We start from the raw sequence: 22868 nt of genomic DNA, 5'->3' as shown, positions 1-22868 counted from the left end.
ATGGTCTGTATGTCAAATGTGTTGCTGATTGGTCAATAAATAAATCACTGATTGGCCAGTGGCCAGGCAGGAAGTATAGGCGGGACTAACAGAGAGGAGAATTGAGAGAACAGGAAGCTGGGTGAGGGAGACACTGCCAGCCGCCACCATGACAAGCTGCATGTGAAGATGCCGGTAAGCCACGAGCCATGTGGCAAGGTATAGATTAATAGAAATGGATTAATTTAAGCTGTAAGAACAGTTAGCAAGAAGCCTGCCACGGCCATACAGTTTGTAACCAATATAAGTCTCTGTGTTTACTTGGTTGGGTCTGAGGCTGTGGGACTGGCGGGTGAGAGAGATTTGCCCTGACCGTGGGCTAGGCAGGAAAACTCAAGCTACAAGTTCTACCTCAGGATCCACAGGCAGCAGGAAGAGACACTGGAGAGACACCGGGCTTGGCTTGGGTTTTTGAAATCTCAAAGCCTAGTGGCATACATTCTCCAACAAGGCCACCCTCCTAGTCCTTCTCAAGTGGTGCTACTCCCTGTTGACAAAGATTCACATACATGAGCCTATGGTGGCCATTCTTATCCAAACCACCACAGTAACTAAGCCACGTTAATCTCAGGTGGTGTTCCTCAGACATTGTCCTCCTTTGGGATAAGATCTCTCACAGGCCTAGGAGTTTTCAAGTACGATACATTGGCACCCAGAAAGCCTACTCCTCTTCCTCAGTACTAAAATGACAGCTGTGGGCCACCATATCTAGTGGTTTTTTTTCCCCACAAATTCTGTCCTGGGGAATCAAACCGAAGTCTTGGAGCTTAGCAGGCAAGCGCTTTGGTGACGGAGTTCTTTCCCTGGTTCCTCCTGCAATCAGCTCTGAAATTCGTTTCCATTTATGGTACAAGTTGTGACCCCAATGATACGTTATTTTTTTACATCAAAAGACAATCATTGCAGACCTGTTCTAAATCTTCCACAGCTTCTCGTTGCTTCCAGAGCCACAAGGTGATTCTTTGCCATTTTCTTTTCACTGTGGCTCTGCTTCCTGCCCGCCTTCTGGGTTTTTATTTTAACTCTATCATCACAGTCCCTTCGAGATCCCAAACACACCGCTCTCTTCTCCTCCCAGGCTCCTTTGTGTTTCTATCTTTTCTTTCAGTATTTTGCTTCTTCCGGTGATTCGAGGATCCCCTTGGCCATCCCACAGGAAAACCACCATTCTTCCCGTTCCAGGCAAACCAGCACACCATATCAGCCTTGGTTCCTTTGTCTTGTTTTAGGTATCTCACTTTGGATCTGAGATTTGACGAATCACCCTTTATTTCCCCCTAGAACATGGGCATTATTGAACAGAACTGTCTTCTATTTGTATACAGATCATATTTCCTGACCCGGAAGAGCTATACTGATAATTTTTTTTTCTTTTTTTCTTTTTTTTTTTTTTTTGGTTTTTTGAGTCAGGGTTTCTCTGTGTAGCTTTGCGCCTTATCTGGAACTCACTTGGTAGCCCAGGCTGGCCTCGAACTCACATAGATCCTCCTGGCTCTGCCTCCCGAGTGCTGGGATTAAAAGCGTGCGCCACCACCGCCCGGCAAATTTTTTTTTCTTAAAAGAGAAAATGACAGTGTGGGCGGGCTGTGTCCTCCTCCTTCTTAGGAGTCAGCATTCTACTTCTGTACTAAACGTGTACTGTCTATTGGGATTGCCAGGCCGCCTTTGGTGGAACCGTGTCCCCAGTATCTGGAACCACATCTGGAAACAGCAGGGCCTGACATAAGCAGGCTGGCTTGGTGGAGGAGAATTCTGCTGACACTGTGGAAGGCTATCTGGAGCACTCTAGAGAGCCATAGGATGGGGCTGGACCAGAGAGGGAGACATCGGGGGACCTGGCAGGAGGTCCCAGCTCTGATTGGTGTTGAAAGCCGGGGAAGACCGAGGTTTGCTTAGCTGGCTTGAAGTCCTGGCTTCGGCACTGGCAGAGCTGCACACCTGGATTGCTCTTCTGCTGGCTTACCCCTGTGGTCTCACATCAACTCTAACCTGTCCACAGAGGGCTTTTGAGACTCTCATCTACTGTGGGGATGGGATACCAAAAAGCCTGGGGATTTAAACATGCATGCCAACCATTTAAAGGTAGGCTCCAAGGCCATGAGGCCATGAGCTCCAGTGGGCTGCTGGCCTTCGGTTGGTGGCTTCAGCACTTATCACACGGTGTAGATGAGTCAGTTAAGTGGCTTTTCTGAGGTTCCTTTGGTTTTTCTTTTCTTTTCCTACTTTGATATTATGAGGATTTATTATTTTTTTCCTTTTGGGCCTGGGCATGGAAAAGCTGTCTGTTGGACGTCTGTGTGCCTATTCTGTCAGGTGGTGAGGCAGTTTCTTTCCATGTCAGATGCTCCTCCCTCCCCACTTCACTGGCACTTTTTGGGCTGGTCTAACTTGGAGAACATCTCTGCCTTGGTCCCCTGCCATTTCTTCAGAGCTTCACAGCCACCGAGCAGTTTTTAGGAGGGGCACATCCCAATTACAAAATCCTAAGGCTTGCTAGACACCAGTCCAGGGCAAGCTCACTGAACTGTGGAGGAGAGAAGAGTGGGAGAATCTGAGCCAGAGCAAACACCAATGTAGCACCTTTTGAAGGCCACAGGAGTGCTGTGTATGTTACAGGGGATACTTCAATCTAAAATGTGTCCCAAAGGGCAAATGGGGCAGCTGAGAAAGATGATTCTGCTCCAGAATGACATTTGGAGATGACATTGGGACATACAGATGGAGATGTCTTGGGGACAGATGTGACTCCTGGTCCACAGTTGGCTCCACACAATCTGAAGTCCAGCCTTAAGATTCTGATTAATAATCCTCCAGGATGAACAAAGAAATCACGAGGATAAGCTCGTGCACACTGAGGTCTGAATAAACGCACAGAATAAGAGCTGATCATTCGTGCAGATGTTAAGTACGTTAGTGAATGATCTTTTTTTAAAAAATGACAATGAGTGCAATGTGTTCCATTGGCTTTAATTAGGTGTCAGCCTTCTCTTTCCCTTTGCTAAATGTCTACTCTGTGTGGAGATTGGCAGGCTGCTTCTGGTGGACCTGCAGTCTGCCCTGTTCCCTAGGTGACAGAACACAGACCACATTGTTGAGTTTGAGACTCCAGTTCCCCAGGCGGTCTAGGTGGGTTCTGGGACTTAAGGAGTCACAAAAAGCTTTCCCTAGCTCTGAGCTTTCACAGGTGGAATGGCGTTGGGCCTACAGGGTTAAGGAAAACCCCACTGTTTCATATTTCAGTCTGAGGGCCAGTCTTGACCAGGAGAGGCCAGTCAAGCATTCAAGGCTACACACTGAGGGGAAGCCCCAGGCACTAAGCCTTCCTTCTTCAGACAAGCTGTGTTTCCTCTTGGCCTGGGGCAAATCTCTACAGGCCTGCCCAGCACAGGTGGTCAATGCCACCCTAAATTGCTCAGGCTTCATGTGAAGTCTATTAGCAATTGCAAAACACAGGTGCTCAAGATCTCATTTAGGCTCCAGGGTAAAGTTCTGGGTAAGCTTCACCCTCTAATCCCGACAGCTAGACTGTCCAACAACTCCCTGGAGTCAGCTGGAGCTGGACTCAAACATAGATGCTTTTCCTGCAGAGATCTGGCCCTAACCACAGCACTCTTTGGTCTGACCATCAGACACAGTCTCCTGACTATGGTGGCAGCTGATGGCTAGCATCCTTATATAGTATGTACTAAGAGCATATGAATTAGGCATTTTTGACCTTTCCAAATATCAAATGAATTTTAACAAGCTTTTATATAAAACTGACCTTTATTACAATTTAAAAAGAACAAAGACAAGTTTATAAGTGCCTTTAATTACAACGTACCTGTTATTTACAAGTAATTATACTTTTAATATACAACTTGAATAAGGTTCATTACATGTAAACTAGAAGACATCACGAGTTAAACTGCAGCCTTTATGACTATTCAGAATTGACATATTACCATCAGAGACAGAAAACAAACACCCGTGTCAGTTCCTTAGGTACCATTACTAAATGAAAACTCGGGATCTGGCCAGAGAAGAGTAGTAGGCTTAATTGAAACATGACAAAAAGTATTGCTATTATCTAATCCTAAATACAATGAACTGGATCATTAAAAACAATGCAACCTTAATTTGTGTAGCACCTTTCAAGGAGGCCGAAGCATTCATACTCATCTATAGTATCTTACTTGTCCTCCAAACACCCCTGTGAGGTAGGCAATGGTTGATTATCATTCTCCCCATCTTGTCACATGGAGAAAGCGAGGCTCAGAGAAGTTCCATCATTTGCTTGAGGTCACGTGGTAAAGTTGATGATGGAACAGAGACCACAGCCCCGTGCTCTTGTCTCCAAAACCAATAATTCTCTTCAGACTAAACTGGAGGATTTAATTCAATACATAAAGTCACTTTTCCAAGAAATTTTTAAACTATGCTCCCTGCTCCCCACAAATTGTTGGAAGAAGAAACCCCTGGGATGATGGCAGACAGATGCTGTGTTCTGCTAGAAAGGCTCTGGGAGTTTTGTTCTATTCCAGGAGTAGATCTTCCGAAACAGCTGAAGTCTTAAAAAAATATCCTTGAAAGACTGCTTCTCCTGGTTACAGACTGCAGCTATAATGACCATACTACGTTAGCCACACACTTGGCTTGCTCTTGAGTTCCAAAGAAAATATCTAAGGAACAAGTTTAATGTTTGAGTGAATTGTCCTCATTTATACACATTCACTGTTCACATCTTAAGACATTGGTTCTCAACCTGTGGGTCATGACCCATTTGGGGTTGTATATCAGATATCCTGCATGTCAAGTATTTATATTACGAGTCATAACAGTAGCAAAGTTACAAAGTAGCAACAAAATAATTGTATGGTTGGGGTCACCACAACATGAAGAACTGTATTCAAGGGTCCCAGCATTAGGAAGGTTGAGAACCACTGCCTTAAGAGATTCCAAGTGGCAGGTGGGGAATGGGGACAGGATATTTTTGAGAGACAAACAGAATAAGGAAACTACTCACAACACTTAGTTCTAATTTTATTTTTGTTCCCCTTCAGAGTTAAATGTATATTTGATACTTAAAAAAAATACTAAAAATACATGGAATGATTGGAGCCCCAGACTCAACGTTCCAGGAATTTTTTGTGTAGCATCTCTCTTAGATAAACACTGTGAATGCTTTCACAATCCTCCTGGGTAGCTGGCAGCCCTCTGTGAAGCAGCATGGAGGAACTGATATTCTAGACTGACTTCAGGGGACGAAAGGGAAATAGAGCAACAGAAGCCTGCATTACAAAATGGAAAAGGCCTACGTGATGGGGAATGTCATGTCAGGTTCGCCAATGGGTTCTACATGGAGCTGGGTCAGGAATGGACAAAGTCATCAGTGACCTTTTCTTGGAGCCTGAGAAGCAGGGAATTAGAGGTGGTCATTCCAGAGCCACAGTTAGTGGGTTCGCGCTGGCTGGTGATGGGTGCTGGGAGAGGACATCCTGCAGAGATGGCACAGAGGGGTAGCTGGGGAGATTGCCATTGGTGGGGAAGAGGTCCTCAGACAGATGGACAAATGGACAGAAGGCCATCTGTGCAGGAGCAAGCAAAGTGAGGTGGAAAGAAATACAACTTCACACCCTAGTGCTTCTGCCTCTAGACCATCAGAGCTAGGGAAGAACTGTAGGATTCTGAGGCAGTATGGATAGTTTTGAACATATAAAACCAAAGCTTTAGTATTTCACTTTTGAAAACCAACTCCTCACTCCTCCATGAACTGGATGATCGGACAGTTACAAAGATCTGCAGACAGTTGGTGGGTGCTCTGAGTCTTGAATTATTTTGTACTGTACTTGAGTAAGAGGAGTACCTTCGAACTGGTGTGGAACCCAAGAGACATGTTACAGTTAACCATCCTTACGAGGGAAAGTGACTGAATGAGCAATACAAACCCTACTTATGATAGTGTACTTATCAGGCTGTATTTCAAACTCCCCCAGAAAACATAAGGCATGTAAACGCGACATGATTATTTAACAGATGACAACATTTTCCTGTGACCATTTAACAGAGGAGTCTGAGGCGGGACAGTCATCAACCTACATATAAGGTGACTTAAGATAACTGGAATAGCTTATTTAGAAACAGGGTCTTGCCATGTAACCCAGGTTAGCCTTGAACCCAAGATCTTCCAGCCCATTCTCCCAAATTATAGGATTACAGGCATGAACTACCACGCCTGGCTCCTATATCTTAAAACCTACAGAATATCAGTGACAACCCAAGGAAGAAGTCTGTATTAGGAGTATTAGGATAGATGAATATTAAATGGAGTGATCTTTAATATTCTCTTTTAAACAAAACTGTACTTCCAATTTTATCTGATATTAAGAATCTGAACAAATATTTCTCAGTAAAATGAAAGAACTTGAAAAGCAATAAAATACAAATATTTAGAGGTAAGATGTAAAAAATAAAAACACAAAAGACTTGAAAATGAGCAAAAATAGGATTAAAAAACTATACAGGTGTTCTTTCTCTTTTGGACCATAATTTTTAACATTTTATTTCCTAATTCCAGATAAAAATAACTTTCCTGGGTTCTGTCCTGATTTCTTTATTTGTCGTATAGAGTGTTTTCAGCTTGTCTGATGCTCTGCCGGAATAATGCCTTGAGGAAGATATGGGCCCCAGTAAGGAAGGATGCAGAGGCCACTGTAAATAAATCCACATTTGATTCTGTCCAGACATGTTCCTATTTTCACATCAGTTACTCACTAACACCCAACATTACACTTTCTTTTATTTTTTTAAAATAATTTGCTTATTTTTACTTTATATACATTGGTGTTTTGCCTACAGGTCTGTCTGTATGAGGGCATCAGATCCCCTGGAACTGGAGTTAGAGACAGTTGTGAGCAGCCATGTGGATGCTAGGACTTGAACCCGGGTCCTCTGGAAGAGCAACCAATGCTCTTAACCATTGAGCCATCTCTCCAGCCCCCAATATTACATTTTCAATGTCCCCTTGGCACAGTATAATATACCTGTCAGGGTTTCCAGGAAATAACCCTCAATACAGACTGTGACTCCGGCAGCCAGCTCTAAGCTGTCTGTGTACCAGAAACCAACCCTTTCTGAAGAATGGCACCCCGAGATCACAGGGATTCCTATTCTCTATCACAGGGAGCATTGGGATCAGTGTCATCTACCCATTTACAAATCCTGCTTCAGTCTGGAATCAGCTGCTGCACGGTCACAAGTCAGGCTTTGTCCCTCCTGCTGCAAGTGCTTGGGGTTGAACAAGGAATAAAATAGATCCCCATGTGATCACTGGCCTTGGAACCTGGGCGGCCACCTTGCCTGCAGCCCAGCTCAGGGCTTCTCTTCTGTTGCTTTTGGCTTTCTCTCTTCCTTGACACACACAGAGTAGTACACCTGTTTACAGTCTTTTCTCAGACTGAATATGCATTGAGTCCCAAGTATAACAAAGGCATCTTCAGACAGCATTGTTTGCCAACCGGCAGAATTAAAATCTGAATGTATTCACTGGGAAAGCTAAGTGGAAGCAGCCCAGGAAGGCGTCCCATAATTACCAAATAAAACGGATGGAGAATAGTTTCTTTGAATTCTGCTGCTCTGACACAAGCTCATCACACTGGTATGATAAACTTACCAAACATATAATAGAACACAGACTAATTAGTGCCAGAGCCAGCAACACAGAATACATACATATGTACATACATACACATGTGTGTGTACATACAGTTCATGACTGGTGAAGGCGGGGGGTGTTCTAATTATACAGGTGAAAATCAAGTAAGAGAAGTACGCTGGCATGCTGGTAAGATTTTAGTTCTGTATTGATGGCCTATTGTTATTTAGCACTCAATTAGAATTTACTGTGGGAGAATCCAATTTTGTTGAATTTACTGTAGAACAACCATGGACCTCTTTCTCACAAAGATTATTGATATTACTTAGAAGTGTTAGAGACTTAATGATATGATTTAGATAAGGACAAGTCAAAAATATGCAGCCAACATGTTTATAAAGATGACCTTCTTTTAGAATTTCTTAAACATTTCACATAAGACAGCCTATGCTTTCTTATGATTTACATTTGGGAAGTATGTGAAGCAGTATAAAATGCTTTCCTCAGACTTTTAAAAGTATTTAAAGAAAAAGAAATAACCACTTCTAGATAGAATTATAATTCTGATTTAGAGAAAAAGATCTTATGATTTATTTTTCTCTTTGTAGATAATTTCCCACAAGGAGGGTATGATCAGACACACACTGTGGATATCAGCGGTGAATGTTTCTGTATACTACGGGGCAGTCTGCTTTGATTATTACTGTCACACATTTAAACTCTGTAATATTTAGGTTAAGACTTTAAAACAGACCACAGGATCTGTCCAGCTCAGACAGAAACACAGATTTTGAACCAAGTAAAAGAGTAAAAAGTTACAACAAAACAAAACGAAGAAGCCCTGGATAATCAAGTCAAACAATGAGGAGACACCAATCAATAGACACTAATTATGTACCCGAAGCTCAGCTGAGCCAAGCTGACCGTCCTTGCCTGCTCCTCCCCCAGTCCTCACAGCGATTGCTTATTCTTTCGGAACTTGTGTCGAGGGCTTTCCAGTTCCTTGTAAAGCACACTTAAGATACGATCTGTCACAACTTATTCATGGTTCTCAAACCAGGAGAGTGCATATTTTATGACTGTTTTGCATATATATTTGAAAACTCTGGGGACATTCTGACGACAAGATTTCAAGATGACATGATTATTGATAATGAATTTGTCTCTAAAGAGTTTTATACATAGAGACCACACCAGCTTCCCTGCTAAGTTAAGACTTTGTATAAAACACAATCAAACCTCTGAGCCGTAAGGTGCCTGTGAAGAATGGTGCTGTGGCAAGCACAGACTGGGAGTGCCCTGTGTCATGGGTAGCACCACGTGCTAAGGCGACACTTGTGACCCGAGAGACGCTTGGGTCAACTCATTAATACCTAGCGGTGGAAGTCAGTGTTTGCGGAAGATCCTTGCCCTCCGCTGCTCCTGGGGCTGGCGGTCCCCTGCTCATGACCTTCTGATCGGCAGTGGTGATGCTTATCCGTGTGGCATCGTCACGGGTTGACGGACACCACCTAAGAGAGTTGAGTTTGCAGTCCCACAAGCGTGGTACACAGCAGCGACAGAAGTTTATGAATACGGGATGGGAACACAGGCCACAAGCCGGGCACTTCACCCCCTCAGTCACACTCGCTGTCACATGAAGGGAAAACAGCATGATTATTAAGTCATTGGAGTCAGATGTCACGGCAGTGGGGGGACCGGCCTCTCTCTTTGTCTGAATCTGTGCAGGAAGGCTTCCTGTCTGCACTTCGGCTAGGCTCCTTTTGAAATGAGAAGTGAGCACGGTTTCCCATGTTGGCCTTGGAAGATCTAGAGATGACTAAATTCAAACCAGGCAGAACTTTTCATCGGAACTACTTCAGCCCCTGGTTTTTGTTAAATGAAGGGAAAAAAAGCCTAACAGGCAATTTGCACTGTCAAGTGCTGCACTGTGGACAGCACCACTGGTGTTCTTAAAGGCGTCATCAGCCTTCAATGAAAGTCGGATACATTCAGGAAGTTCAAAATTCCTGAGTCGGATTTTGTTCCGTTTTTAACACTGACTATTTCAGTAGCGTCCATCACAAACACGGACACATTTATTTTTCCCTACCGCATTTTCGCCACCAGTGGTCTGGATGTTTTGGATCTGGAGCTCCCAGTACCGTTTGGAAAGCTGAGTCATTACAGGTCTTCAATGTTGTATTACTTGTTAGAGAAAAGACTAAAAGCTGCTCATAATTATCTAGCTTATGTGCTTTATGGTGTCCTTTCAAATTGAGAGTATAAATCATTGTACATAAAATCAAAATAGTTAATATATATTTTCTGGCACTTTCTAGAAATTAGGCATGAAACATAAAACATCTTATAAATTTATATAATAAAATAAATGTTTACATTTTACTCTTAGATTACTGTCAGATAACAGGAAAGTCACACACGTGGGTAGCAGAGATCACTGGAAACACAAACTCGTGTCCACAGCCCTTTAGGGATAGACACCATGGCTGCCATCCGCACATGTGGCCTGGGTCCCAACATGAGCACTAAGGCTCTGCTTGGAAGGAAGAGCCCTGGGCTTACACAGCTCCAGAGGTACCGTAGTAGTCACTGGGAATTCTGAGAAGGCTTTGACAAATTTCTGAACACTGTGGGGGAAGGTTTGGAACAGAAAAAAATAGAAAAAGCGTCTAAAGTCCCTCAAGTACCTTGTGAAAAGACTGCAGTGTCAAAATCAGGAGCAAGGACCCCAGAGACTCCAGGGACACCCACCCAGACCTAGTAGCCTGCACAGTCCAGATTCCCGGGGACCAACAGGGCAGGTCTGGGAAGAGGGCGATCTAATGGGAACCAGCGGCCAGCTTCTCACCATCATGACATCTAGCTGAAGGCCAGCGCCAAGCCTGTGGGAGACCGTCCTTGGAATGAACCACAGACGTGGGGAGGTTTCAAGGGGTGAAATGCCAGATATTTTAGCACTAGGAGCAGACAGAGAAAAGGAGAGTGAGGGAGAAAACCCTGGCTGGTCCGCAGGGCCGTATTCCAGGCAGAAGGAATTGCATCATTGGTGGGTGGAGCTTCCCCTCACAGCCTGCCTTCCTCTGTGGGGTGCGGAGGCCCCAGGTACTCAGGGTTCCTTGTGAGCATGGGGTCCTGCCCTGACAGGTGGGGCTATCCCTTACTGTTTCAGAAGCTGAGGAACAGCTGGGAACCTGTACTTGACTTCGGTTAACTAGAGCAACGTGAGACTGACGTCACTTCCGGCAGCGCTGTCCCGGGACTCTTGGGGACTCCTTCCTGGGTCTCTAGAGCCTGGTGATATCTCTGCAATGCTGCAAGTCCCCAATGCTCTCGTAGTCATTCTCCTTGGGGACAAGGTGGCCATTGGTCTCCAGAGGGACCTTTTCTTCCTCCCTGTTTAGAGTCTGTATGGCTTCATAGTCAGGCTCCGGCTCCCCACTGGGCCTCCTTGCTGGGAGAAGTGTGCTGATGTTGTTGGGAGATTTCTCGAAGTCTTTCACAGTGGCATAGAGGTCATTACAGGAAGAGGATGACCTCTGAGGGGGTCCCTGCTTGGAGTGGCAGGTAAACTCTGGCCCTTGCAGTGCTGGTCCGGGCTTGTGTGCTGACTGCCCGGGTTTATTCACGGAGGAATACATCGCCGAGATCTAGGGAACAAAGACATGAATATGCTGCCCGAAAGCTGTGACTTCCTCCTCCCCTTCTTGGTGATGAGCTACTACACGGCACACATGAACACCTCCCACCCACGAGTTACCGTTGTCATCAATATTAATTCTAAGTATGTTACTAGAGAATAATCAAACTGTCTTCTTTTCTGTACATCACTCATACTTGATGAACCCTGTAAACCCAGTTTTGTGGGTTTCTCACGGGACCAGATGGAACTTCTGTGATTGGTAGAAAACCCACTAGAGGGAGGCCATGGAATCACAAGAGACAGAGTAGGAGGGGACTGCATGGGCCAGTGAGGGGCACTCCAGAGGTGGAGTGTGAGACTGAAGGTGGGGAGACCCCTGAAGGGCCTTGGCAATTGGCCACCCCTGGGAGGGGGAGGCAACAGGGATCAAAGATGACTCCTAGGTTTTGCCTTGTGGAGACAGATGAACGTTTCCCTTCCTTAGGAAAAGGAACTTGTAGGAGCTGAGGCAATATCATCTGAAGAAAGTATGTCTTGAACTCTGAGACTCTTCATCGTCCAGCCCTGCACTCCAGAACTCCCTGGCTCTGTGGGTGAGTCTCCACAGGACCAAGTGCCCACACTGGGCATACCACTCCAGCCTTGTGCAGCAAGAGTAGGGAAGGGGTCTGGTGCTCTGTCTGAACCCAGCTTGACGTGTATCATAATCGTGGCTTCTACATTTCAAAGGCACCACTAAAAGTCTCAATTTTTACCCTGGTTCTTGCACATTCACCATCTGTTTTCACTGGTTACTTCAAGTGATGTCAGCCTTAGCCTAATTCATCTTTCCAGAAGCGACCAGCATCCAACATTCCTCAACAGAGACATTTCCCCGTCTTTTAGACAGGATCAAATTCCCTGTTCCCACCCATCCCAACTTGGGGATTTCCTTCTAGTGTGGTCCCCCAGCTGTTGACTAAACTCCCTCTCCTTTTTCTGACTACAGTTCTTTCTCCTCTTCACGTTCGCCCCACACTTCCTCCTGCCTAGCGTCCTTCAGTCTGCTCACCTACTCACCCTGCCGTTCTCCTGGCTCACCACCTCTCATGTACCTTCCTGTGGGAAACCAACATCTCAACCCTGACACTGAAGCAGAGGCTTGGGAGCCTGTCAGTTCTTTCAAACAAGGGAAGCAGTCAGGAAACGTTTACTCTTGGGAAGAAGCACTATTTTTCCTTTTTTGGTGGGTGGGTGGGAGGTCTATTTATGCAGTCCAGGCTTGCACTGAACTAAATATCCTCCAGCTTCAGCCTCTTGAGTACTGAGACTATGTTTGTGAATAACTGTGACTATGCAGTGTTTTGTGCGTGTGCGTGTGTGTGCGTGTGCGTGTGCGTGTGTGTGTGTGTGTGTGTGTGTGTGTGACTAACTATGACTATGCAGTTATTAAACAACCATGACTGCGCAGGTTTTTTGTTTTTGTTTCCAACTTGATATGAGCTAGTCATCTGAGCGCCGGGAACCTCAATTGAAAAAAGGCCTCTATAAGATCAGCCTGTAGACAAGTCTGTGGGGCATTTTTAAAACTGATGATTGATGTGAGAAAGCCCAGCCCACTGTGGGTGGTGCCACTTCTAGGGTGGGTGGCACTGGATTGTATAAGAAAGCAGGCTATGAGGAGCAAGTCAGTAATCATTACTCCATGGCCTCTGCTTCAGTTCCTGCCTCGACTTCCCTCAGTGATGGAGTATGACCTGAGAGTTGTAAGCTGAAATAAACCCTTTCCTCTCCAAATTGCTTTTGGTTATGGTGTTTTATCACAGAAATAGAAACCCTAACTAAGACAATTCTCCATGAGAATTTTCGTGTATGTGTGAGACTAAGTTTCACGTAGCCCAGGCTAGCCGAATGTAGCCAGGGTTGGCCCTGAATTCCTGATCCTCTTGCTTCTACCTCCCATGTACAATGGTTGCAGCTGTTTGCAACCGCATTGGATTTATGATAACTGGGGTTATAGACTTAAATTTTATTTTTTTAAGTTTTATTTTAAAAATTATATCAGTGAATATATGTGTGTGTGTGTGTGTGTGTGTGTGTGTGTGTGTGTGTGTGTGCAGATGCCTGTGGATATCAGAGGCATTGGTAGGCACTGGATTCCCCTGGAGCTGGTAAGACAGGGGGTTGTGAGCTGCCCAGCCTGGGTAACTGAACTCCTCTGCAAGAGCAGTACATGCTTTTAACTGCTGAACCATGTCTCCAGCCCCTTGATGTCTATATTTTCTAAAGATTTTTTTTTTTTTTGTTATTTGAAAAGAATTGAAATTTACCTCCTCTTCTGTAAGAGTCGGATCTTCTTCCCGAGACTTGTATGACAAGGAACTAAATCTCTGTCAAAAAAAAAAAAAAATGCAAACCAAAGTCAAGCAGTTTGAAGCCGACAGTTTAACCTACCTTCTGCCTATGTCTACACCAACACTTTCAAGTGATCTCTACAGACGACGGGCAATTATGTGTCTCTTGCATCAGCTGTTGGCACACTCTGGCTGCCCAGACACATCACTGCCACACAAGGTCATCTAATACTTCAGTGTGCAGGTGGAAACAAGCCAGTGATTTTTAAACCACGGATTTGGTTCCTAATCACCACCAAGGGAGGGCTGATTGAGGTGGGGGACGGTGATAATAAAGCTAGCCCTTTTATACAACATGCCAGCATGTCTCATCTGAGAGCCTGCTGGTGTCACCAGGAGGAATGCCCATAGATCTCACAACCTCCCCTGGCCTTGTTTCTCAATGATTTTGTTCCCAGTTCTTCTATGACTTAGGCTCTGGCTTATTAACTAATTCTAATACACTTCTTATCTTAATTCTTGATTCCAACAAAACCACATCCATCCAAACCCTCTCTCCCCCACACTGACAGCATGCTCCGCCATCTCCCAGCGTCTCTTCACTGCACCAGGCCTTTAGTTACCTGGGCCCTCTCTGTGCTCCACCACCCCAGCTCCTAGAAATCCCTTCAGACCCACATTCCTCATTCCAACTCTTCTTTTTAATTCTGGATTCCAACAGTTCATCAACACTTAGTTGTGATACAACTGTCTTTCCATTTCTCCTTGTGGTATCTCTTTCCTGCTTTACCAAGTATTACTCTATAATCAGTTGTCACAACTGGGGAGACTCAGGTCCCTTCCTTGCTGCTGAGCCAGTGGGCGGGCCCTCACAGTGGCTCTGTGTCTTAGGCCACTCGACTAAGATACTCCGCATCTGCTCTTCCTCAGGCCCATTTACTTGGCATCTTCTCCTCTTTCTCCAATGCCCCCCTACATCCTCACCTGCCCACCACAGCACCACCTCAGTCACTGACGGACGGGACGGCCTCGCTTCTGGATTCTCTGAGAAAACTGAGAGGGGCAAATACTCTACCCTACCCCCAGCAGCCCTGGTGTCCTTCTGTCCCCAACGGGTTACCACACACGAACGTGCTTGCCATGCCCTGCTCTCAGCCGTCCCTCCCTCACCCTGGATCCCGTCCTCTCACACTGCGTGTGAGTGCTCTTCTACCTCTCTCCTATTTTGTCTACAGCACCAGATTTTCTCCCTTGGTGGGGTCATCTCCACCGACACGTAAACATGCTAGACACCAAACAAACAAACAACTGTACTTCCATCTTTCCCTCACTGTCGCACAACAAAGTCTCAGATGACTGTCCTCTTGGAACCCATTCCAGCTGCGTTTTACCTCCATGGTCGGAGGAACTGTTTGTCTGGTCCCAAGTGATGGCCACATCAGAACAATGACTTGTCCCGTGTGAACTGAGGTCTCGCCTTCCTCTTCAAATACTTTCTTTACTCAGTCTCCAGCAACTCCCGCCCTCTTTCCTGTCTTTTGTTCTTGTTTTGGTTTCTCCCACTGTTCCCCCCATCCCCAGATTCCTGTTCTCGGGACTCTTCTGGCCCTAGTATTCAATCATGCAATCCCAAGTGCTTACACACAGTTCTGCTGCTAGTTCTAACGGTGGGAATCCAGTCCCTGCCTTCCCTCTCGGCCCACTCACCTCCCCAGCTGCCCTGAGGTGTGTCACCACTGGGGCCAGTCCTGAGCTCTAGCTTGCTCCAGCTCCTGCCGCCTGAGATACTCTATCTTGGTTCACAGTGGTTCCCTGTGCCCACAGGCTGTGCCAGCCCTCAGCTCTTGGCTCTGGCTAGGCTCTCTCACCACTTCTGCTTCCTCTGTCCTAACTGGGCCCCTCTAGCTCTGGTTATTAGCACGGGGGAGGCTTTCAGAGCATACATTATACTGCTGCATCCCGCTGGCTTCGTTCAGACATTGAGCCCAGGCCACACATCCATACCCTGGTACCTGTCGGCAAACTGCTCTCGTCCTTGCCTGTCTATGCGCTACCCCTGCCCTCCCTCCACAGACCAGCCGCTGATCTAGCTCAGGGGTTTCCCAGAGACCAAACTGCACAGTGCCTGAAGACCACCTGGGCACCTTTCCCAGCCACTCCCTAGACTCTTCTTGGGATTACCTTCACGTTGAGGTGGAAGCCAACAATTCTATCCCCACCCCACTTACTCCCAATCTTCCTTACTTTATTTTTTCCCTTTGAACTGTATTGTGTCTATCTCTTCCTCATTAAAGCATAAATCCACATGACCTGGATTTTCATTCATTTGTGTTTTGGTCACTGGTGTATAACATCTAGAAGGCCATATGACATATAGTAGATGCTCAATAAAATCTTTTTAGACTATCAAACATTTTAAATTCTTAATTCACTTAAAATTGGGATTGTTTACACGGAAGAGGATTACTCACTTTTATGACATGAAGGGATAATTTGACCCTTAGATGTGGGTTTCCAGTTTTTGATGTCAAACCTGGAGAATTGCTTATTAACAATAGAAAACCAACCCTTTTAGCGTTCACACGTTTAATAATAAGAACCTTTAGCTAGTCTAGGCAGTGTGAGCTTACACTGGTTTCCCTGTCTTGGTTATACGAAGGGTGGAAACTCAAGACTGTACTGCAGTTTATGGACATGTTTGTAAATACTTTTAAGGTGCCTGCCACAGCCGATTTCACAAGATAACGTAAAGATTTGAAACAAACTCAGAATAGTGCTAAGAATGACTTCATAACATGCCGAGTGTAGCCATAGGAAGGATGAGCATCACCAATCTGGTTCCTGATCCCTGCAAAGGGCTGGAGGTGAAGCTATGGCCGGAAGATAACTTGGCATTTTTTCTGTGTAGATAACAGGAATCTATCTTAGCTGACTGAAGCAGAGGGGGCCTTCTTAACAGTGAGGGCATTTTGACACCCAATGCGAGGCTCGGTGTGGCTCAGACGCTATGAGACACATGGGCCACAGGCTGTGGACTGCTGATGGATTTTAGACCTCTGTTGACTGAACTTTTTAAAAATGACTTCAAAATATTGCATAGAAACTAGTGAAAAATAAGAGCTGTGAGTCGATTTAGAGGAAAATAGACACAATAAGTTGGAAGCGGGGGCACATCGGGACTCTCTGTACAGCTTTGAGTTGCGGGATTCTGAAAGGCTCCAGGTTACCATCCTGCCCAGAGAAGCCACACAGAGAAGAGGGAGGATGTACGGCAAATAATCTTGCCTATTTAGTTCTTAGTCTTCAAACTGAAGACAATGATATTGGTCTAATTACATCTAATATAAACGCTGGAAACTATCCACATGAGCTACTGAGCGCGGGAGGTTTTGAAAACGTCCATCTTCAGCATCTTAAGACTCAGAGGTGAAAAGCCAAGCCCAGCTCACACCAGACTGTGTCCCTTCTCACCGTTTCATGGACCTGCTGGGAGTATACGGATTTCCCAGGACCCCGTAACCTCCTCATCAGGCAAAGCCCACCTTGCTGTGTCCACTGGTCTCCTCTGGAGCTTGCTCTTCTGCCCCCCTCTCTCCCTTCTCTGGAAGGTTTGCGTTCTCATCTAGAAGTTTAACGGGGACAGGTGGGGGGGCTTCCTCTTCCAGGTCACTGGAAGTTCCCAGAATGCTCTCGGCGTTGATGCTCTGGCGGCACTTTTTGTTTCTGTCCACGGAGGCGTATTCGGCAAAGTCGGCTTTGCCCTCTGTGTGGGGCCCCTGAAGCTCCTTCAAGGCGGAAGTGGACTTGGACTTGCCAGCCTGCCCTTTGTCCGTCACCTCCTTGATCTCCTTCACAGTTTCATACAGGCAGTCCTCCACCATGTTCTCCTGGGAGGAGCTATCCTTGAGCACCTCGTAGGGCCCCTCCACTCCGGGCCCCGAGTCCCCATCCACAGCCCTGGCTGTGAGCATTGCGTCCACAGCGTTCTCAGGGGGGATCCTGGGCAACTCCCGGCTCTGATGACTCCTGGGCTTTCCGGTGCTGTCCTGGGAGTCCAGAAGATCTGAAGCCGAGGTCTGAACTTCCTCATAATGCTGCATGCAAGTCAAGGTGCTGTCTTCTGAAAGAACTGAAGGGAGAGGGGTATTAGCAGCAGAGGAAGACCACCCCTTACTAACCGGTGCAGCAGACCACTATGATAGACCGTCAAGGCCATCTTCACCTGATGCTCGGCTACAGACTGTGACGTCAATGCAGATTCTCATTCCGTTATGTTTAAAGGGAGGCTATCCCTTGTATCTTTCCCAGTACAAAATTTAATAAATGATGTGGGCTATACTTTGACTCATGGTTCCTTTCATTACTTACTGTTACTCCTGCTGAAACCCATGTAGGCAGAGGGCTTGTCAGTACACAGGATTAAAGTAACAATCCAGGCGGGGCCAACCGCTTCAAGAGGCTGAGGCAGGAAGACTGAGTTCAAGACCAGCTTGGGTAACTTATCTCAAAAGAAAAAGTGAAGTGAGGTCTGTGGCTGCAACCCAGATGTAGAGTGCTTGCCCGGCATACCCAAGGCCCTGGGTTCCACCTCCAGCACAGAAAACAAACAGAGTTGACAACCCATGGAGCTGCAAGATACTAGAAATGGGGCACGTGCCGCCCTCGTCTAATTGGTTCCTGCCTGTATGGAGGGGCTAGGTGCTCTTCCCATGCCTACCCCACTCCACAGGCCACTTTCACTCAGCAGACATAACTGGAGCTGAGCAGTAGTGGTGGGCCAGTATCGCAAAGGGCCCAGACACACCGTGCCTCCTTTCCACTCCACCTCGGCTGCATCCTTGCCTCACGGACGAAGTCCAACCAGGATGTCCTTGGACTGCCTCTAAAATCGTAACCCTGACACCTGGGAGTCGGTCCTCATCACGTGACTTTTGAGTGCTGGCTAGATGCCAGGAACTGTTCAGTCAGGTAGAGACCCACAGGTGAGCGGGAACAGAATTCTTCTCTCGGGATGCTCACATCGAAACGACAAGTTCTTACCCAAGTGGACCTCACCGTAGGGAAATTAGTGACAGTGTACCAGCCGGGAGGGGCTTCCGAGGCCCTGTACCCAAACCACACAATAACACAAAACCCAACAACAGCAAACCAAGAAAACCCAACAGGAAAGGGGGAAAGGCATGTGGGAAGAGGAAGGGGGTCAGCAGAAGTGTGAGGGCAAAGAGGGTGGATGTGATCAACGTACATTATATCCATGGATGGAAATGTAAAGTATTAAACTGTTAGGAAGAAGAAAAAAAAGAGAGAAACGTGCGGGACAATAATGTGTCCTTAATCCTCTGGATTTAACAGTGCTAGAGTTCCAGCCCCTTCTAATCCTGCAGGAGGGCTCCTGCTGTGGCTCCAGTTATCTGGTCTCAGGACACACAGGGGCACAGGTGCCTGCAGACTTGGGTGCCGTGACTGATAACCCCCGAGTCTCCTTCATAAAGGAGGAAGAAGATGCCTGGCCTCGGGTGAATGCCCAGCACAAAGGAAGGAAGTGATTGTTGCTCCTCCACTGTCAGTCAGTGTACAGAGTGTGTCAGAGGGATGGCTGGTACGCAGAGTGCTGAGTGCCTGCCCTACAATCATGCTACCCGGTTCAAGTTACAGATCCCCAAACTCTGTGATAATTAAACCTTGGTCACGTTATTAATGGCTGTGTGACAAAGATTTGGCTTCCTAAAGATGCCCACATCCCAGTCTATGGAAACTTCATGCTATATCACACAGCAGCTGTGTGTGTGTGTGTGTGTGTGTGTGTGTGTGTGTGTGTGTGTGTGATCAGCTGACCTTGAGATGGGTAGAGAAACTTGGGTTACCCAGACAAGCCCAAGAGACCACATGATGTCTAAAGAGTGGAAGAGGAAGGCCAGTGGGAGATTCAAAGGTTCAGTGAGAAGCCACAGATGAAGGACACAGGCAAGAAGTCTCCCCATCAGCCCCAGCAGGAAGTGTGGGCAGGCCTGCAGACACCTGGATCTTACTACTGCTCATACTTGTGACCTTGACAGTTAATGAGTTTGCTTCACTCCAGGTCTGTGGCCATTGGATTCCGCCGCCGTGGGCTGGAGTCCTCTCACTTTTAAACTGGGGACTCAGTGCCTCCTGTCAGTGGGGGAGTAACAAGAGCAGCGAGGCGTAGCAAGCTCTCAAGGCCGGAGTAAACTACACACTTCTAACAGGGCTCCTGGCACCCCGCAGCCAACAACCAGATATCACGTGTCATTATGCAAATGAGACTTCTGGCTAAAACTAGTAATCATAATGACTGGGCTGGGATAGACTCCTCAGTCTCTGAGCTGCCTGTTTTCCTTACTTAAAAGAAAAATCTCTATTTTACATGTCTGGGAGTTCTGCCTGCGTGTATGTCTGTGCATCACTTGCATGTCTGGTGCCTGTGGAGGCCAGAGGAGGAAGGGCATTGGATCCCCGGGAACTGCAGTACTGGACGGTGGTGAGGGGCCATGCGGGTGCTGGGAATCAAACTCAAGTCCTCTGGAAGAGCAGTGGGGCTCTTAACCACTGAGTCATCATTTCAGCCCTGTGAGCTACCTTATTGGAAACCGAGTACTTTCACGGGGTATCTCTGCAGAGCTTACCATCGCCATTGGTGAGCACCCCGTTCTGCTCACTGCTGGCCAGAGCATCGGTTGTCAGACTGGTCGCTGAGTGGCTGAACATCTCCTTGTCCGAAGGCTGAAAAATTTAAATACATCTTTTGGTAAGAATCTGTGGGGCACCAGAGGAGGACACTCCTAAAATCAGAGCAGCCAAAAGCAAACCCCAGAATCCGTGAATTAAATTAGGTGAGTCCCGCAGACAACTGAGCCACAATCAGGTGTCAAGTGGGGACCATTCTCACCAGGAGAACGACTAAGCTTACTTCCGAAGATGCGGCTCTGGACTCTCAGGGGCACTGGGACTCTCCAGGGCTCCAGCTACATTGTGTTTCCTTAGCTTGAGGCAAAAGGAGACCACACATTCTTGTGTGGGTCAGAACAGACCCCAGCAGGGACCAATGCCATCCTTGTAACTCAGGTGTTGCCAAACAAACAACAAAAGCATCCCTGCTGTCTCCAGCTAGGAAGAGACTTCAGTCTGGGCCAGCACAGTGTTTAATGCCAGACATTTCTGAGTCTGTTTCAGAGCGCTGGCTTCAGGTTTTTCACTAAAATGATCATCTCCTGAAAAATTGCTTTGCGTATCTTTCCTATTCTCAAAGACACATAGGAACTTGGAAGGAAGAGAGGGCTGACAGTTTATCCCTCTGGAGTGACGGTGGCATGTAGACACTCCTTGGAACAATGTGACAGGTAGTGCTGTCACAAGGGGCATGCAGAACCAAGCTGCTCCTGGAGGCATCTCTTCCAGGTATCAACTGGTCCCAGAGAGCACCCAAACGGGCGTACGATGGACCCCATCCTTTTCATGTTCATGGCTTCTGCTGCCCAAGACACAGCCCAGCCTCCAGGATAGATCACACAGGAAATTCTCATGTATCCCACACAGAAGTCTTGGGGAGTTGGCCTCACAAACTTCCTGATTCTGAGAGGAAATCAAATAACAGTAACAACAGGCAGAGAATGGCCCTTGACTGTGTGGTGATGCCCAAATGTCCAGGAAGCCTGCTCTTCCATGCCAATGCCGTTCACATCTGCTGCTCCACGTTCCAGATGCTCATACTATGGAAACAGTGTCCTCAGGGCACAGGACGGGCGATCAAGGGAAGGTGTCCCGTATAGCCAACCTACCATGGCCGAACTCCCACAAGCCGTGTTTGAACCGCTGTTCTCCACCTTAACTTCTGTCAGAACAAACCTGCAAACTGAATGATTTAGGAAACGCGGGAGCTAGGTGGGCAACAGCGTGTGTGCCGTCAGTATGAGCGCGCATCCTTGTGAGTATGCACTGTGGTAGACAGTCATGTCATGAAGGCGTGTGGAGGGGATCCTATGTGAGGAAGACGATGAAGAGGCAGCTTTCTCCTCTCCTCACCTGCTGACCTCACCAACGGCTGCCGACCTCGGGCAGGACAGCAGGGACAGATCCAGAATGGTGGCATTCACACTGACCTGTGTCAGAGTGCCCTGGAGGCTGGGTCCAACCCCCGAAACCCTGGCTGCCTACCAGCTCCCAGGTGGTGCTCTTCCTAATGGTCCAGGCCTGGCTGAGAACCCTCATTCTAGAGAAAAGAGGGTAGAGGTGGATGCCTAGCCTCAGCCACAACTCACTATCCCCCCAACTCTGAGGAAGGTGGTGGGTGAAGAATGGCCTATCCCTCTACCCGCTTCCTCTAGGGGTCGAGGAGGAGCCAGGAAGGGAATCCTGGCAGCTTCCTGCCTGCTTGGGCCATGGGCATACTGGGAAGTGGGAGTTCGGGCAGTCTGGTGCCTCCTGTACCAGCTCTGAACACACCCGCTGAGTGCAAGTAACCTGGATCCCACAGACTTTGATGCATTCACGCTTCCTTCTTGCTCTGAGCGAAAGCGACTTCTCTCCCAGCACTGCCCTGGGGCTCAGAGGGGACTCTTAACACAGCCCTGTGGATACAGCTGCAGAGACTGCGCTACTACCTAAGGGCACAACTAAGTCAAAGGACAGACAGACTGACACCCTCAGGCTGGTTCTCACCCAGGTGGGTGGATCCTTGAGACTATTGGGCCCACTAAGAGCCCATCAAATGCTGAGGATCGGAGAGGGCAGCAAGGCCAGACTCTGCTGTGGGCCCCAGGCCCTGGTGAATGGTTGTATTTCCACCAAAATGTAGGTCAGAATCTTATTCCCCAGGGCACAGACTTTTTCTGGAAACAGGGCCACTTCAGATGACACTTGTTGAGGCCGAGGTTACATTAGCTGAGGTTAGGTAGGGTGGGTTCCGGTCTCTATGTTTGGTGTCTTTATGAAAGCAGGGGACTTGGCCCTAAGGACAGACACTCAGAGCGGGAAAGGCGATATGAGGGCCATAGGAGAAGGTGGCGGGAAGGTGGAGACAAGGACTGGGTGTGAACTAAGGAACTGAACTTGGGAACAGATCCAACTCAGGAAGGACCTAGTGTAACAACACTGTGAATGCCCGACTCTGCTCTCCAGAGTGGAGAGACAATAAATCTTATGAGTCATCCAGCTTGTTCTTGTGACGGTCCTTTCAGACCCGAGGGGACACGAAGACATCCCT

General features: G+C 47.2%; 1 protein-coding gene across 1 annotated transcript in view; it reads right to left on the bottom strand.

Moving 5' to 3' along the window:
• Positions 1-6345: 6345 nt before the first annotated feature.
• The window catches only part of Pag1 (phosphoprotein membrane anchor with glycosphingolipid microdomains 1), a 56440-nt gene continuing 39917 nt past the window's right edge, over positions 6346-22868 (bottom strand). Inside the window, exons 4-7 of the mRNA XM_059253950.1 lie at positions 20293-20389; positions 17191-17777; positions 13625-13684; positions 6346-11322 (exon numbers count right to left, since the gene is read on the bottom strand). Of these exons, the coding sequence (XP_059109933.1) occupies positions 10960-11322; positions 13625-13684; positions 17191-17777; positions 20293-20389 (1107 nt within the window). The 3' untranslated portion in view covers positions 6346-10959. The remainder of the gene's footprint in view (positions 11323-13624; positions 13685-17190; positions 17778-20292; positions 20390-22868) is intronic.

This window comes from Peromyscus eremicus, chromosome 2, assembly GCF_949786415.1.
Source record: "Peromyscus eremicus chromosome 2, PerEre_H2_v1, whole genome shotgun sequence".
NCBI lineage: Eukaryota > Metazoa > Chordata > Mammalia > Rodentia > Cricetidae > Peromyscus > Peromyscus eremicus.
The sequence above is the reverse complement of the archived record's forward strand: the minus strand, read 5'-3'. Positions and strand labels throughout refer to the sequence as shown.